The 16,308-nt window shown below is 44.3% G+C and overlaps 1 protein-coding gene across 4 annotated transcripts; it reads right to left on the bottom strand.

The window, feature by feature from the left end:
• Positions 1-1,400: 1,400 nt before the first annotated feature.
• On the bottom strand, positions 1,401-16,304 carry LOC117360577 (structure-specific endonuclease subunit slx1-like). 4 transcript variants are annotated; one of them, XM_033944530.1, is made up of 8 exons: positions 16,167-16,302; positions 8,602-8,732; positions 7,932-8,122; positions 7,404-7,455; positions 3,701-4,072; positions 2,828-2,955; positions 2,448-2,535; positions 1,401-2,370 (listed from the first exon to the last, which is right to left on the bottom strand). In XM_033944530.1, exons 3-8 carry the CDS (start codon positions 8,102-8,104, stop codon positions 2,341-2,343), a joined length of 843 nt encoding a protein of 280 aa, XP_033800421.1. In that variant the 5' UTR covers positions 8,105-8,122; positions 8,602-8,732; positions 16,167-16,302; the 3' UTR covers positions 1,401-2,340. The 4 variants fall into 4 exon arrangements, with proteins under 4 accessions (XP_033800421.1, XP_033800420.1, XP_033800417.1 ...); XM_033944529.1 differs by lacking the exon at positions 8,602-8,732 and adding an exon at positions 14,672-15,025; XM_033944526.1 differs by lacking the exon at positions 8,602-8,732 and having other exon boundaries at positions 16,167-16,304.
• Between the last annotated feature and the right edge of the window lie 4 nt (positions 16,305-16,308).

Below are 16,308 nucleotides of genomic sequence, written 5' to 3' on the forward strand. Positions count from 1 at the left end.
AAATATTTTTTTTTTTGAAAATCATCTCTCAGTACATCCAGGTGTTTGATTGTTCAGACCATCAGTATGTCTATCTTTATACCATAATCTTGACCAAAAATTTGTCCAAGTCCCAAACGCCCAGAACAAGACCTTTTGGATATGGGGGGAGAGGGGGCAGTATTATGATGGACTGGCCACCCACACTTGGCAACAGAGCAGTGGGGCATCTTACAGGGCACTGCTGTGAACTTCACAAAAAGGGTGGCACAAACATCTCACCACAACTACCTTATAGTTTGTGGTGAGCCCCCCAAAAATCCACTATATGTACCCATCTACAACTCCAATAGCCCTTATGGCTACAGGTGCTATATGGAAGAACAGTAGGGTTTGGAAGTACAGTAGGGTTTTGGGGGCTCACATTTTCCACCATAAACGTAGTGGTTAAGAGTGGCTTATAGGCCTGGGTCCTCCTCTCTATGTTTCACTAGCTCACCCCCCCACCCCAGATTACTTAAGCCACCTCTGTGCAGCTCTACTAGGCTTTCCTATACTAGGTGCTGATGTTCCAGAGACAGGTATGTACATTTTTATTCTGATCTTTGCGGGGGTGTGAGGGGGTAAGTGAACACAGAGGGAGTGTGTGTGGGTCTTTACTTGGTCTCTGCAGTGGTTATCTGGTCACTTTGAATACCTTTTGGGCACTTACATCGTCTAAACTCACAACGTCCAGGAAGTCTTGTCAAACTTTGGATTATCCCTGCAAAACGACTAAGTCTAGGTCGGTCCACATCCCGCCCTAACCACTCCTCTAAAACCACCCCTTTCAGCTCTGGATGCACAGCGGGATTCAGAGGTCTAAAAAGTCCCTGGATACGTCCAAAAAGCCATTTCGATTATCGGCACTTAGACGACTTGTCTTTTAGATCAGTGTTCTTCAACCACCGGTCCGTGGACTGGTGCCAGTCCGAAGAAATTTGCTGCCAATCCACATGGCCGCGTACATCTGCTGTCTGTATTTTGCATTGTTCAGGAAAAAAATGCATTTGTTTCTTTTTCTCTGGGGTTGTACTGCATGCAGTCTTGCATCTTAGTGTTTGTTTGTATATATTAGTACTTTTAGTTTTTGGTCCCGTATTTGCAAAGAGGTTATCTGGTAGGAATGAATGTTGAGAAGCATACAGTGTACTCTGTGTAGTTTACGATCAAACAATTTTTTTTATTGATGCAAAAAAACCCAAATAAAATCACCAATGGCAAATTTAGGAATATAGCTTTGTGTAGTTTAATTTTGTGGTTAACCATTATGTGTTAATAAGATTATATTGTGTGTGTATATGTGAAAAATGAATGGAAAAAATTGTGTTATAATTAGTACTATTATGGAGGCGGGCAAGGCTGGGATGGAGGGGGGCGGGGTCTGGCCCACAACTTGGCCCAGTGTTCTTCAAACGCCGGTCCGCGGACCGGTGCTGGTCCACAAAACAATTATTTTATTTCCACCGGTCCATAGGTGTAAAAAGGTTGAAGAACACTGTTTTAGATAGTCCAAATTCCAAGTTGGATGGGTGTTTGGACGATGTATTTTAGTTTCAATTATGAGCCCCATAGTGGCTGGGAAACACTGTTTTATAACAAGTTAACATTTATTTGCCATTCATTTCTTTTTAAAAACACCATTTTATGGGAATTAAAAGATAAAATTATTGAAAATGTAAGTTAAAATGAAACAGCAGTAGCTGTGGCAAGAAGCTGCCCCTTAATCTCCTTTCAGACCTTACTACCATTGTGTGCCAGTACAGCTTGTCTCTCAGCCAGTACAGCTTGTCTCTCAGCTCGGAGAGAGTCCTTCTGAAGTCTCGGTAGCAAATTGTACAGACTCTTTGAAGTACTCCCTCACCCCTAGAGTCAATCCCTATAGTCACTTCACAGATTGGAGGGAGCCCTCATGGAGGGCAATTTAAACTGGAGAATTCCTGTCAAATTACTAGATTGCCAATCTTTAGCCAGACTCATGAACAAGCCAGCAAGAGGTAAAGAGATGTTATGAGACTTGTTTGTAGCTATATGCAGTTCAGTGTTTTAAGGATCTTGAGAGAGAGTTTGTTTCGATGTCTACACCTCTGAAACTCACTCCCAGCCCCTGCTGCTGTGAATTCTCTCTTCTTTAAACTCTATCCTACATGCACAGACATTACTGCCTGTGCCCGTCAACCAATTTCCTGTCCCTTTGAGAGCCAGACTAGCAGGAGTTACTGTAAACTTCCAGGAACAATAAAAGTGTCATGTGAAAAATCCAGGTGATGCTGCTATATGGCTGGTGCAGGAGAGGAGATAGCCTTTGAGATCACTCTTCGCTTACTTCTGAAGTTCATCAGCCCAATGAGCCTAAAAAGAGACAAGCAAAAGAATCAGATATTCCCATAAACAGAGCATGGGGCTCTTCCATGATTCCAGCTTCCTACCTGTGTAGATGTGCAAACTTCCTCCAAGTCACCATAGCAACCTTTCTTGTAGCGAATCAAGTCTCCCCACAGCATAGTGTGTTTGCATCTGCAATGTTTTAAAAGGGTTAGTCAAGATCATTCTTGCAGCTGTAGGCTACAAAGTGCAGGAAGGATCAGTTGAAGCATTTCTGCAGCTGCAGGGAATAATGTGCAAGATCAGTTATTAGCAGAGCAGGTGTAAACTGAGAGCCATAGAGAAGTCACACATATAGGAATCACCAAAAGAGGAACTACTTATACATAATACAGTGATTCCTCTGACACTGCACGGTCATGGAATTGCTTGGGCTTTTTTCCTCTGCCTGGTAGCATTACACAGTCATACAGAATCCATGTACCCTGGGCACTGTCCTTCCACAGGGATAAAATGTTGTGGCTCTCCACTCAGGAATTCGTCCGCTAGGCAAATCAAGTGAGCTATCATGGTGCAGCCATGTTGGAAGCAGTGCAGGATGTCATCCTTACTCTGTGAGTAAAGACAAGAAACAAACAAGTGGAAGAAAAAGATATAGATCCAATTACTGTCACAAGCTCTCGGTATCCAACCTTCAGCACTGAATCCCTCAGAGCTGCCACAGCTATAGACCCAGTTTCCAAATCCCACAGCTACCACTAGCTCTCACTTCAGCTAAATCACTTCTTTTTCAAACACACAACTTTTTATCTCATTGCAGAGGAATCTAATAGTATGTATGGAGTTTTATAAACACTTAGAAAAAGGGTATATGAAAGATTAGGGAATGGCCTACAACTGGAGGTGAAGGGGCAAAAATAGCAGAATTCAAATATTCATAAAATAGACACAGAGAATCCTTAGCTTCAAAGAAGTGTAGGAGAAACCAAAGATCATCTGCAGTCTATGGTACTGCAAAATAAAGCAAATTTGGAAGATTCACAGCATAAAGATAGGGTGGTATATCAATTGCCAATAAACAAAAACAAAGTTGGTTGAAGACCTGGTCTATAAAATTAAGTTTTAGTTTAGTTTAAAGTGGAAAACCTTTTTTGCTGACTAATGGTTCTATGTGTAAGATTAAACAGACTTATGAAGTTTGAGCAGAAGAGAGGGTTCTACTGCCACCTTGTGATAATACTTAAAGTACATCCTAGGTCCAAAAAGTAGAGAGAAACTACTGTGGCTCTGGAAGTGGGTAAACTGAGCTCTTTAAAGAAGAGCACTGTCTCTTACCATTGCTGAATGAATAGCTCACCTGGAAGCGCTGGTAGCAGACTGAGCAGCACTGCCTGCTGAGGTCCCATTGGGAGGAAAGCAACTCCCCTGGATCCCCTGCTGCTCTGCTTTCTGTATTTTTCTTGCCATCCTTTGCTCTGGATGGTGCTTTTGCCCGCACTTGGCCAAAAGCAAGAGGCATATGTAGAGGAGGTTCCAACTGTGAAGGGAAGTCACGACGGTATTCCTGCTTCAGCCAGCGGATGGTCAGTGGCAGGCGGTTCCAAGGTGCCACGCACAGCATGCTTGCCATCACCCGAATGTGGAAATCAAAGCTCGACTCCTGCCGAGACTTGCGAGACACATGGGTCAGGCGGCGTGAGGTATGCGGGTGCTGCCATGCCCACTCAAACTGTACCACAAAAAAGACTGGATCAGAAGTTTACCACAAATTCCCAGCTCAATCAGACTATAGACTGAGAAACATTTGATTGCTGGACTTATAATTTTATTTTACTTTTATTACTAAATATTCTTTTTTTTTCACTTTACTTTTTAAACATATTACATATTCCTTTGTCAACACACGTATGAATTGTCACACAAATACATTTTCCTGATTCTCATAAACCAAAATGAGAAAGAATTCCAACATAAACTAAGTTCTAATCTGTGTGTGCAGCGGGAGGGAGGAAGGAGCTGGAATCAGCAGGTATAGGCAAGATGGCTACTAGTACACCAGAAGTAAGATCCTGCACAAGAGCTTACATCCATGGCTATCCAATCTTTTCAAATTGCGATGATGTTCCTGCCAAAAGGATCACCTGATTGTGATAGCCAAGAGGGGATCCGCCCTGGAATATTATCAGAATACAATCTCCCCTGAGCTTTATTATCTGTAAGAGTCCTAACACCCCCTACCCCCAAAAAATGTAGAACCTCAATCAAAAAATGTATAACCTCAATCAAAGTCTAAAACGAAAGGAAAGTTAAAGAGTGAACAAAAAGAAATTGTAAGGTTAAAAATGCTCTGGTTGGCCTTAAACTAGCAATTTTCTAGGACTGAAAGCTGAAATGAAGACAGTTCTTGTGTCCCTTTTTGATGATCTACCTCAATACGAGTGTTGCTAGATTTCTCTGCAACCTTTAACACTGTGTATCATATTGTGCTTACAAGGCTAGCAGAAAGATGTATCAGTGGTATAGTATTTATTTGGTTCAAATCCTTAATGTCAAACAGACAACAATCAGTTCTGTTCAGCAATAGCCCATCATCACTCTGGCCACTGAACTGCAGGGCGCCTAGAGATCCATACTATCTCCCATTTTATTAATATATCTACCTCAAGCCTTTAGCTGAGCTGCTTTGGTCAATGGATACAATATATGTTTTCTGATGATGTGAAACTACTCATATCCATTGAACCAGATCCACCCATAGCTTTGAGAAAACTGCCTGTCTATATGCAATTCAGGAACAAATTCTGACTGGTGCAAACCAAAAAGAGTTTGCAGCAGTTTCAACTAATTCGGAATGCTGCAGCATGACCGATAGAAGACTGCAAGCAGAATGATTGGCTAACAGTATCTTAAAAATCTAAATCTAAAACGCTGCGGAAAGGTGCTCAAAGGTTACTGTGCTTGCAATGTTTCATTTACACGGGTTTTAGTCAATCTAAATGAAACATTATTATGCAGCTAATGCACAGTGGCTTTTGGCTACTGCTTTTATGTGCACGGGAAGTGAAGTTGCTTACCTGTAATGGGGGTTCTCTGTAGACAGCAGGGGAAAGCAGCCACACACAGTGGTGAAATCCTCAGACTGAACCTGTGTCAGTTCTCTCCCCTAGTAATAGTAAGCTTTAGCTTACTGGGCGTGTGCAGGGACTCCCGCTTTCAGTGGCTCTTCCCCTCACCAGCTCTGTTTTACCTCTAGCTGAAAAACATATTTAAGTGGGGGGTGGCAGGAAGGTAAGTGTGGCTGCATTCTCTGCTGTCTACGGCGAACCCCCGTTAAAGGTAAGCTGCTTCGCTTTCTCTGGAGACAAGCTGCAGGCACACTTGCTGGCGAGTCCTTAGCTACTAGTTGTATCAGAGTGGTGGTGATAGATCAAGGAGCAAATAGATTCCACAGCATGGAATGTCCAGAATGAATGTCTTGTGCTGTGGTCCAAACAATAATGCTTAGACAAAGTGTGAACTGATGACCAGGTTGCAGCTTTGAAGATGTCCTATACTGAGATTTTTCACAAGTTTGACACTGAAGAAGCTGTAGGGCATAATCAGTGCACGCCAATCCCGCCAGGATGTGATTAACATGCTTTAGTGTAACAGAATTTGATGCAGTGGGAAATCTACATGGATATGGTTTGTTTAAAGACTGGTTGACCTGGATTGGCTAGGTTGTAGGTGATGAAAAGCTGATTGATAAGGGCTGTAGTATCTCTGAGGTAAAAAATAAAAATTAGTGCTCTCCTGCAGTCCAGGGCAATGCTCCCTCTAAGTCAGGGAAGCAGATGTGCAAGTCATGATGTTTCTGACCAGCGGTTGGTTTGGGCTGGGCTGGCATGTGGTGGGAGCGGGGTGCAAAAACAAGCAATTTTTGAGAATTATACCAATTATATAAAAAAATTTGAGAAGTTAAATTATTTCTATTGAACTGAAAAGAAAATATAAAACATTGCAGACAGTCTGCAGCTGGCCTGGAAGCCTTCCCTCTGACATAAGAGGGAAGGCTTCTGGGTCAGCTGCAGGCTGCCTACAGGAGCCGCTGTTTGCAGTTTTGTGAAGAGGGAGGAGAGAGCTGGCCAGAGGAGGTAAACAACCCGGGGGAGGGAGGCACAAATTTGGGATGCAGAATGGAGGAAAAGATGATGAGGGGCATGATGAGACACAGAAGGAAGGAGGAGGGCCGCATTGGGACAGGAAGGGAGGAAGAAGGGGCGTGTTGGCACAGGAAGGGAGAGGCAGGACCCCAGTTTGTAAGTACGAGTCCGACGTAAGTTGTATGTTCTTAACCTGCGGACTGCCTGTACTGACATTTAGACTATTTCTGTTACATAATTGTTCAGAAGTGCTGTGAAATGTGTAAACTTCAGATAGTGTTTCAGGTTAGTCCTATTATCAGGTTTCAATTTGCCATTTCCAAGTTTACCTCATTGATTGTATTTATGTTTATGTTTGGTCATTTTACTATTGTTGTGCTGTTAACAAAATTGTAAGTTTTATGTTAAACTGTACCTCTGTAGACTGCCTTGGGTGAATCTCTTCATGAAGTTGGTTAATAAATAAAACTATGTCTGTGAGCCAGCAGGACTGGCTCTGATACACATCAGCTCAGCAAACAAGCTTTGCCCAGGGTCTCAGATAAGACTTGTAACATTTCCCCTTGCTTGGCTTTGGGACTTAACTGGATTTGTTTACCATATCTCAGGCTAAAGGGGTGGAGCATGTACTCAGAAAAGTTGTGGATTTCTGCAGTACCCTGACTGCGGGTACCTTTATTGTTCAAGTGTTTTTATGTTTAAACCTGCAAATATGTAAGCTGGAATGCCACTTTTTATGTTACCATTCTTAATACAAACCAAGCCTGAACTCTACAAATATGTGGCTTCCAGTAGTAGAGGCTCAAAATCTGACATCAATAAAAACATAAGATGTAAAGAAAAAGTAAGAGACAATGAAATAAAATGAACACAGAGGGATGATATTTTGAAATAGCAGAGACTTAAAGTTCTCCTTACCCGCAGTGCTGCAATGTCAGAAGGGAAGCCATGAATAATCAGCACCATGTCCCTAGGGAAACAAAAAGAACTTGTGACATGAGTATTATATGAAGAAGATCTCAGCATAGTTTCACTGCCGCTATACACAAAATCTTTCTTTCTATCTTATATGCTTGGATAATGCCATTTCAGAATACAAGAAAAACCCATAAATATGACATTCCTGAACTTAGAGAAATCTGTTTCTTGAAATTCATTACTAGAAAATCCCTACTACCATTAAATAAAAAACCCTCAACTATCAGATCACATTTAGCTGACAATCTTCTGTTGATGAAAGAACCACCTCTCATTGGACCAGTCCCCTTTGCATTGCTCCAAATGTTTCAGGATGATCCAAGCACCTCCATTTCACCCCAAGCCTGCACTCCAGAAGGCTCAATGTTTGCATGTTGACGTGACCTTGCTGTCACTGCAGTTGTGGCGGGAGCTCTGCAAAACATAGATGGATTTCCAGGATAAAAGAAATGGGGAAGAGTGATTTACCAAGGGCCACGTCCACTGGTGCGCCAAGCTCCACCCTTGTGCTTGCCAGCATTGTGTTGTGTGATGCGCCGTTCTGGATTCACAGTAAAACCGATGTAAATGCGACCTTTGAACTTGGGGTTGGTGCAGAAGAGCAAGTAAACTCCAAAAAAGTTCTCCACTTCCACTACCATGGCCCACGGGAAGATGAGCTATGGGGAGAGAAGAAGAAAAACTACCATTATATCTGTGTCTTTAACAAAAGAGCTAGGTAAGAAGCAGCTTGAAGGTTAGTGAAGGTTGATTGATGGGTGGCTGCAGCACAATGTTAGCTAGCAGCTCACAGGAAATGCCCAAAAGCAATCACTGAAGAGAACTGAAAGGCTATTTGGACTTTGTGAACATCATAGAAAAGATTACAGATTTACAAAAATGGGGTGGGCAGGACAAAGGATAGTTTCAGGATCAAGTGTTGACCTTTGGGGACTAATAAGGTCATGAAAGTAAGTAGGGGGAGAGGAGTTAAGGGCAGGATAGTTGAAGGGGAGACTGGAAGCAGTAGAGAGGGTTGAATTCTGTTTTTCCCTCTGATGGATACCAGAGGGGATGGTGGTTAACTAAGGAGAAATGGTAGGGGGTAGCAACATAAAGGTGGATTTGAATGAAGCACAATGGAAGATTAGGGTTATACCTTCAATAATCTTCATTCTGTTAGTCCCTGGAGGATTCCATACGCTAGGTGTTCAAGCCCATCCCGCAGTCCGAGTATTGCAGAAATCCACAACTTTTCTGAGCACATGCTCCACCCCTTTAGCCTGAGAGCTAGTAAAGAAATCCAGTTATAGTAAGTCCCAAAACCAAGCAACATACCTAAATAAATCCATGACAAGGGGGTACAGGGGAATCTCCATCAACAGAAGTAATTCATGAACTGGTATGCTCTGCAAAATTTTAACAAGTGATAACAGGCACAAAGGCAATTCAGAAAAACATTAAGGAACAATGCAGTACTAACCTGCAATGTGCAGTGAGCACCCCAAGAAAAGCCTTCAGTAATGTGCATACTCACAGAAATTCCCCATAGGATCTGGCAACTGGCTGGAAAATCTTCAAGCCTGTAATAAGAGTAACTGAGGCAGAAAGGAGCAGGCTACTCCAAACAACTGAATGAATACAGAGAGTGTGGGTCATATGGAATCCTCCAGGGACTAACAGAAAGAAGATTATCGAAGGTATAAACCTAATCTTCCATTCTGTTACGTCCCTTCCGGATTCCATAGGCTAGGTGGCGTACCAAAGCCACGTTAGCTAGGGAGGGACAGAAGAGCCTGCCCTCAAAACCAAGGCATCAGAACGCACTGCCACAACCACTCAGTAAAACTGGGGAAAAGTATGAAGAGAGGACCAAGTAGCCACCCTGCAAAGTTCATCAGGATGAATCGTGTGAAATTTTGCCCACAATGCAGCCACACTTCTCGTCAAGAGTGCATTAAGCGAAATTGGCAGCACAGAAATGGCCATTCTAATCCATCGAGTGATCAAGGACATGGATGCCAGCCTACTATGGCAGCAGTTAGAACCAAAAGGAGATCAGACAGCCTGAAGTCAATAGTCCTCTCCCAAAAAATGGAACAAGACCCTCCGGACATCCAATTTGAGTAAGATCTGATCTTTGCACTGAACCTATTGGATGAAAATTAGGCAACCTAACTTTCTAGTTGACATGAAAGACCAAAACCATTGTCGGCAAGAAGGAAGTTACAGTATAGAGGAAAAATACCCGCATCCATAATATGGAGAAAGGGCTCCCTGCCCGAAAGAGCATAAAGCTCCAAAATACACCATGCTGAGACAATGCTAACCAGAAAAAACATCTTGATCATTAGGTCCAGAAGAAATTCATCCTATAGTGGTTCAAAAGGGGCCACACTTGCAAAACAATGGTAAGATTCCATGAAGGGAAAGGAAGATGCAGATGAAGCACCCCTCATCCCTCCCCATACATCTAGACACATCTGGAAGAGCAGTTAGCAAACTAGCGCCTCTGTGTGATCGAAAACACGAAAGGCCTGCAACCGGAACTTTCAGAGAGGCCATTTCCAGAATTTTGTTTAAACCCTCTTGAAGGAAAGCCAAGACTACCAAACTGAGAGCCTTCTCAGGCTCCACCTAATTCCTTGCACCCCACTGTAGGAAAGCCTTCCAGGCTTTGGCAGGAGAAGCCATAAGAGAGGGTCACTTCAAGCGCAAAGGAGTCAAGATGACTGCCTCTGAATAACTACACATCATCAAGGATGAACACTCAAAAGTCATGCCGTAAGACCAAAACATCGTGGGTTCTCCATGGACACCTGACTGAGAAGATATCGATGAAAAGGGAGCCGGAGCTTCTCGTCCCACTGAAGACATACGAGAACCGCATGTCACAGGTGGCGATGTCAATCTGGAGTCACTAGAGTCACCAGGCCAGGTTGTGTTGCTGTCCGGTGGATGACCCGACCAACCAACCAGAGGTAACGGAGGAAGCATCATACAGGCACTTGTGAGCTAGCCAGGGCCAAACCAAGGCATCAAGCCCCAGCTTCCTCGTTGGTCATTGACCAGCCTTCGAGATCTCTGCCCAAGCCAAGACCCTCTGGGACAAACCCCAGCTCTTGTAAGATCTGATGCAACGCTTCCTGTAAGAGAGACCATGCTCCCGAGACCAGAACTGTCAGCCAAGGAAGACTACTAGAACATTGTCGATTCCGGCTATAGCCTCAGCACCCTGCGGTTATGAGTTCAAAACCCATGGGCAAGTCACTTAATCCCCCATTGCCCCAGGTACATTAGGTAGAGTGTGAGCCCACCGGGTCAGATAGGGAAAAATGCTTGAGTACCTGAATGTAAACCACTTAGGCTATAAGTGGTATATAAATACTTTAAATAAATAAATAAGAATCATCCAGTTTGAAAACCAAAGAAGCCAGCCTTGGATGAGAGCCACCCCCTGATGCCACCAGCTTAAATTGCTGCTAGCTGGCTTCGACCAGGGAAGCGGCATCTGAAGGGGGAAACTCAGTGGCTATCACCAAGATAGGAGGGACTCCCATCAAGGGCACATGGGCATGCCGGCCCCATGACCCCAGAACCTGCAGGCAAAACAAGGCCAAGAGAGCCGGATAGTCCAAGAGAATTTTGATCTATCGACAAAAGGTTCTGTCCACTGTTCCTGAGAAGAAAATCATGGGCCTTTGTGCCCAATGAGACAGAGCGCAGATCACCCATTGTCCCAGGAAGGGTGGACTTGGACCCCCTGCAGGTTGAAAGCTGTCTCAACTACAAGCACTTTGCGGGAGCTGTCGCAAGGCCCATGGGACAGAGCTGCGAAATGGAAAAGCTGTTGCAGAACATGGAAACGCAGAAACCTGCAATGCTCTGGGCAGATGGAAATATGGAGGAAAATCTCTGTGAGATTCAAGGACACTAGAAACTCCCCTGGAGACAGGTAGTACCGTGTACTCCATTGTCCATTCAGAAAAAGGAATTTGCAAGAAATGGGTGACCGATTGTAGATCCAGAATATGTCTCCAATCCTCCGAGCCTTTCTGGCATGAGGAAGTATCAAGTGTATCCACCTAAGCTCCCATTCATGGTCTGGAACAAGATCCAGCATCCTGAAGACTAAGAGATGTTGCAGAATATCGCAGACCTTGGACTCTGTTGTGGTCAACTTGCTACAGTCCAGAAACCAAAGCCGGAGGTGGGCAAAGGAGGACTAAGTATCTGATGAAAGTCGAGTCTACTCTTGACAAAACTGTAGAAGACAGACTGTGAAAGAGGAAGTCATGCCCGATCGCTGGCGAAATTTTTTGTGAGGTGTAGCCACTGCACAAGAATCTGAAGACGCCTGCAATTGGCACTGCGGTAATGTGGACATAGCCCTGAGAACGTTTCTAGAAGGAAAAACCTAAGTATCCCTGATGATACCTGCAAGAGGAACAAAGAGAACAATGATCCCCTCCTGACATCCAGCAAAACTGGTTTACAGGTAGCAACGTAGGGCAGCGTTCACAACACCTGAGCAGAGGTTAGCCAGACCTATACCAACAAGAATAGAGCCCTTAAAAAAGCGGCCGCTAAATGTGATCCTAGAGGCAGCATCTTCATCCAAAGACGGATCTAAGGAGTTCGGCGCTCAGCACCAGCAGAGAACGTACTAAGAAATTGAATGAGATCATAAAGGGCACCCAGTACTGCAGCCACACCAACCAGCACCAGCGGAGGACAGGCATGCACCTCCACAGAGGTGAGAAGGGGAGAGTGTGGCACAGTGGTTAAAGCTACAGCCTCAGCACCCTGAGGTTGTGGGATCAAACCCACGCTGCTCCTTCTGACCCTGGGCAAGTCACTTAATCCCCCATTACCCCAGCTATATTAGATAGATTGTGAGCCCGTCAGGACAGACAGGGAAAAATGCTTGAGTACCTGAATAAATTCATGTAAACCATTCTGAGCTCCCCTAGGAGAACGGTATAGAAAATTGAATGAATAAATAAAGAAATAAATGAATAAATAAGATCAGTAGAAGGCCTGCTGAACTTCAGGACGGTAATTAAAACGCAACCTCTTCCCCTGACCCTCTATGAGAGTGCGTCAACCCAAATTCCCCGGACCTTCTGACAAAGAGCCCAACTCTCCACTGTCTCGAGTCTTAAACACTGAAGTGCTTCATCCTATGTGACAGTGCCATGTTTGCCATTCCATGGCTTACATGCTATGTTTCATCATGCATGCTTGCCTAACCATTTTTTGTATGTCATACTATGTTAGCCGTGCTTTGTAATATTATGTTTACCATGCTATGTATTGCTGAACTATGCTCGCCATGCTATGTCTCACCATATCATGTTTTGTCATATTATATTTTTACCATTCTTTGTAAACTTTGTTTTGCTATCTTTGTCAGACTTGCCCCAGCTACATTAGATAGACTATGAGCCCCCTGGGAAAGACGGGGACCAATGCTTGAATACCTGAATAAATTCATGTAAACAGTTCCGAGATCCCCTAGGAAAATGGTATAGACCAGTGTTTCTCAAACTTTCTTGAGCCAGGGCACACTAAAGGTAGAGGCACCCAGAAGTATGCGGACATTGCTGTGATGACATCATATGTATGCATGACATCATCACATTGACATCTACGCATATGCAGAGGCCCTCCAGACAGGCCCTGAAATGCCAGTAGGGCGTGCCAGCAGGGAAGTATAACTAATATCAACTGAGTACCCCCAGCCACAAACCTCCCAAGCTCTTCCCCAGATCCCACTCCCTTTACTAATTGTAGTGGAAATTTTTCCATTCATTTTTCATATACACACAATATATATATAGCAGATATAAATTCTCAAAACTGACACATTTCAATCACTATATTGAAAATAAAATCATTTTCCCTACCTTTGTTGTCTGGTGACTTTATTTTTCTGTGCTTTTAACTATGTTTCGAGTGCCTTCTTATCCATTGACTGTTTTTCTCTCTGTCTTCATTTTCTGCCTTGCATCCATTTTTGGCATTAACTTAACATTCAATTTTTCCATTTTTCTGTTTTCTTCTCAAAGTCTACTTTTCCATGTCTTACCTTCCCTTCCTATCTCTCTCACCTTCCCTCCCTATTTCCATGATCTGACATCTCTCTCCTCCCCCAGTGGTCCGACATCTCTCTCCTTCCTTTCCCTCCTTCCCAGTCTGGCATCTCTTTCCTCTCCTTCCCTAATCTGGCATCTCTCTCTACTACTATTACTATTATTTCTGTAGCGCTACCAGACTCCCTTCGTTCTCTTTCCTGGTATCTCTCCCTTCCTTTAGTCATCTCTCCTCCCCCCAGTGTAATATTTCTCTTTCCCTTCCTCCTTTCTGCCCCCTGAAGTCCATCTCCCTTCCTCCTTTCTGGCCCCCCTCCCAGTCCAACATTTATCCCTCCTTTCCACCAGTCCAACATTTTTTTCTCTCTTCCTCCTGCATGCTCCTCCTCTGGTCCTCCTTCCTTCCCCCAACCAACATCTCTCTCTCTCTCCCTCCATGAGTCCAACTTCACTATCTGCTCTGTTCCCCAGAGTATAACATTTCTCCTTCCCCCCCCTTTCTGTCATTCCCATCCATCTCTCCCTCTCCATGAATCCAACATTTCTGCCTCCTGTACGCTTTCTCCCCAATCCTTGCCTCTTCTCTCGAGTGGCATCCCTCTTTTCCACCCCAGAACCCAACCCAACATGCTCTCTCCTCATGCACCATCTCACCCGCCCCTCCAGTGTGTAGCACCTTTCATTTCCCTGCTCTTTCTGCCAGGTCCAGCAGCACCTCTTCTCCCTTCCTTTTACCTCCTCCCTGACCAGCAGTACCCCTTCTCCCTTCCCTCCTGTCCAACAGTGCCCCTTCTCTTTTCTCTGTTCCCCATGTCCAGCAGTACCCCTGCTCCCTTCCCTCCTCCCCATCCAGCAATACCTCCTCTCTCTAGCCTAGCAGCAGCTCAGTGTGATTTTAACTTAGCCACACAGTTGACGCTAGCATTAGTTTAGCTGCGATCTCATCAGGCAGCCTCGGGGCTTTTGCTAGGCTGGCCCGCCTCACATCATCGAAGTGGGCCGGCCTAGCAAAGGCCCTGCGGCTAAACTAATGCTAGTGGTAGCTGTGCGGCTAAGTTAAAATTACATTGAGCTGCCGCTGCTGGTCCAGGGATGGGGAGAGAAGAAGAGGAAAACAGGAGTCCCAGCAAATACCTCCTTGAAGTACTTGTAGTATTTTTGTTGTCACAGGGTTTCCCTTCCTATTGTGGAGTTGTTTTCTTCTCTTCAGCGGGATGGGAGCTTATTGTCACGTGATCATGACTTCCGAGTGCCAAAAGCGATGTGTAGTCTGTTTGCACCGAAAGATTGATGCTGACGGAAATTGCTCTTTTTGTTTTCCCAGAACCTCTTCGCAGGCAGCAGCGTCCGACTCCGGATTGAAGTCCAGTACTTCTCGAGAGGTAGCAGAAGTCAGGGGCCCGGAGAGTACAGAGCCAGAACACATGACGTTGACAGTTCCTCTTTTGGTAGGATAAAAACGCGTCTTGTAACTATGAAAATTATAACCTGTTAAATATATATATATGTTTATATATGCTAACCTGTAACCTGTTCTGAGTTCGTTGAGGCGAACAGGATAGAAAACAAATTAAATAAATAAATACATAAACTCACCCCCTCTTTTATGAATGTATACCGTGGATTTTAGCACCGGCAACTGCTCTGACGCTCATATAATCCTATGCGCATCGGAGCAGTTACCGCCGCTGCCAGCACTAAAACCTGCGCTATGCGTTCGTAAAGGAGGGGGTCAGTATCTGGCTATCCATCACACTAAAAGAAAATAAATTGAGCAAAACATTATGCTACAGGTGTCACAGGTTCATTTAACACCCCGAGCTCATCATGATTTTGCTACACCAAATGTATAAAGATGAAGATCTAATTTATAAAACCCATAAGTCCAAATATGTAAGAGAGGAAAACCAAGCATGGAATGCTACTATATTCACCCTAAGGGCTCCTTTTACAAGGGTACGCTAGTGTTTTTAGCACACTCACCGGATTAGCACACACTAGCCAAAAAACTACCGCCTGCTCAAGAGGAGGTGGTAGCGGCTAGCACGCGCTATTCAACGCGTTAAGGCCCTAACGCACCTTTGTAAAAGGAGCCCTAAGTGGGGTTTACACAATATCACTTGCAGAAACATTAGCTGCTCAGTAATCTTTTAGCCTTATGCCCCTGGCCTGAACCCCCAATTAACTTTCAGGCCCCTAATCTGCCCCTCCAAAAATAACATATATGTTATACACATAATGTGGATAGTTTCCGAAAAGCATTCATCAGGTACATAGGCTATGTGAAAATGGTCCAGCTTTCCTGCAGGATGAACTGGTGGCTTTGAGTTTGTGTGTCTGTCAAACTAATTCTTTTACTTTGGCTGCAGCTGCTGTTCTAGGCGCCTAATGGACCGGCCCTGACCATTCATTGCCTCAGTTTAGTTTTCAGGTTGTCTTCAGCGGTGCTGTTAGTTTTTTGCTAACCCGTAACCTTGTAGTACTGTCTCGGAACGAAACGAAGCACAGCACAACGAGCTTCCTCTGCCCCTTCAAGGTACAAGCATTAACTGAGCAATGCTCGTTGACTACACGTCTGCTGGTATATAATTTATATGATACATATGATATTGTTAAAAAGAACACATACCCTGTGTTCCTTGTAGTCCGAGTTCAAGACCGACGTCGGCTTTCATCTGAACCACCTCCCACCCAAATGGTACCGTAGCGACTAATACTAAAGAAAAGCAAATCAATTACGGGGCCGCGGCACCGACTGTTTTTTTTATCTT

Source organism: Geotrypetes seraphini, chromosome 5 (genome assembly GCF_902459505.1).
Source record: "Geotrypetes seraphini chromosome 5, aGeoSer1.1, whole genome shotgun sequence".
NCBI classification, from domain to species: Eukaryota; Metazoa; Chordata; class Amphibia; order Gymnophiona; family Dermophiidae; genus Geotrypetes; species Geotrypetes seraphini.

Bases quoted from the DNA above. Each gene is read 5' to 3' on its own strand.
- LOC117360577 (XM_033944526.1), bottom strand. From the start codon at position 8,104: ATGGTAGTGGAAGTGGAGAACTTTTTTGGAGTTTACTTGCTCTTCTGC. The intron at 4,073-7,403 runs GTAAGGAGAACT...TTTGTGGTACAG, and splicing joins CTGACATTGCAGCACTGCGG to TTTGAGTGGGCATGGCAGCA. The intron at 2,371-2,447 runs GTAGGAAGCTGG...GTCTCTTTTTAG, and splicing joins AAGTTTGCACATCTACACAG to GCTCATTGGGCTGATGAACT.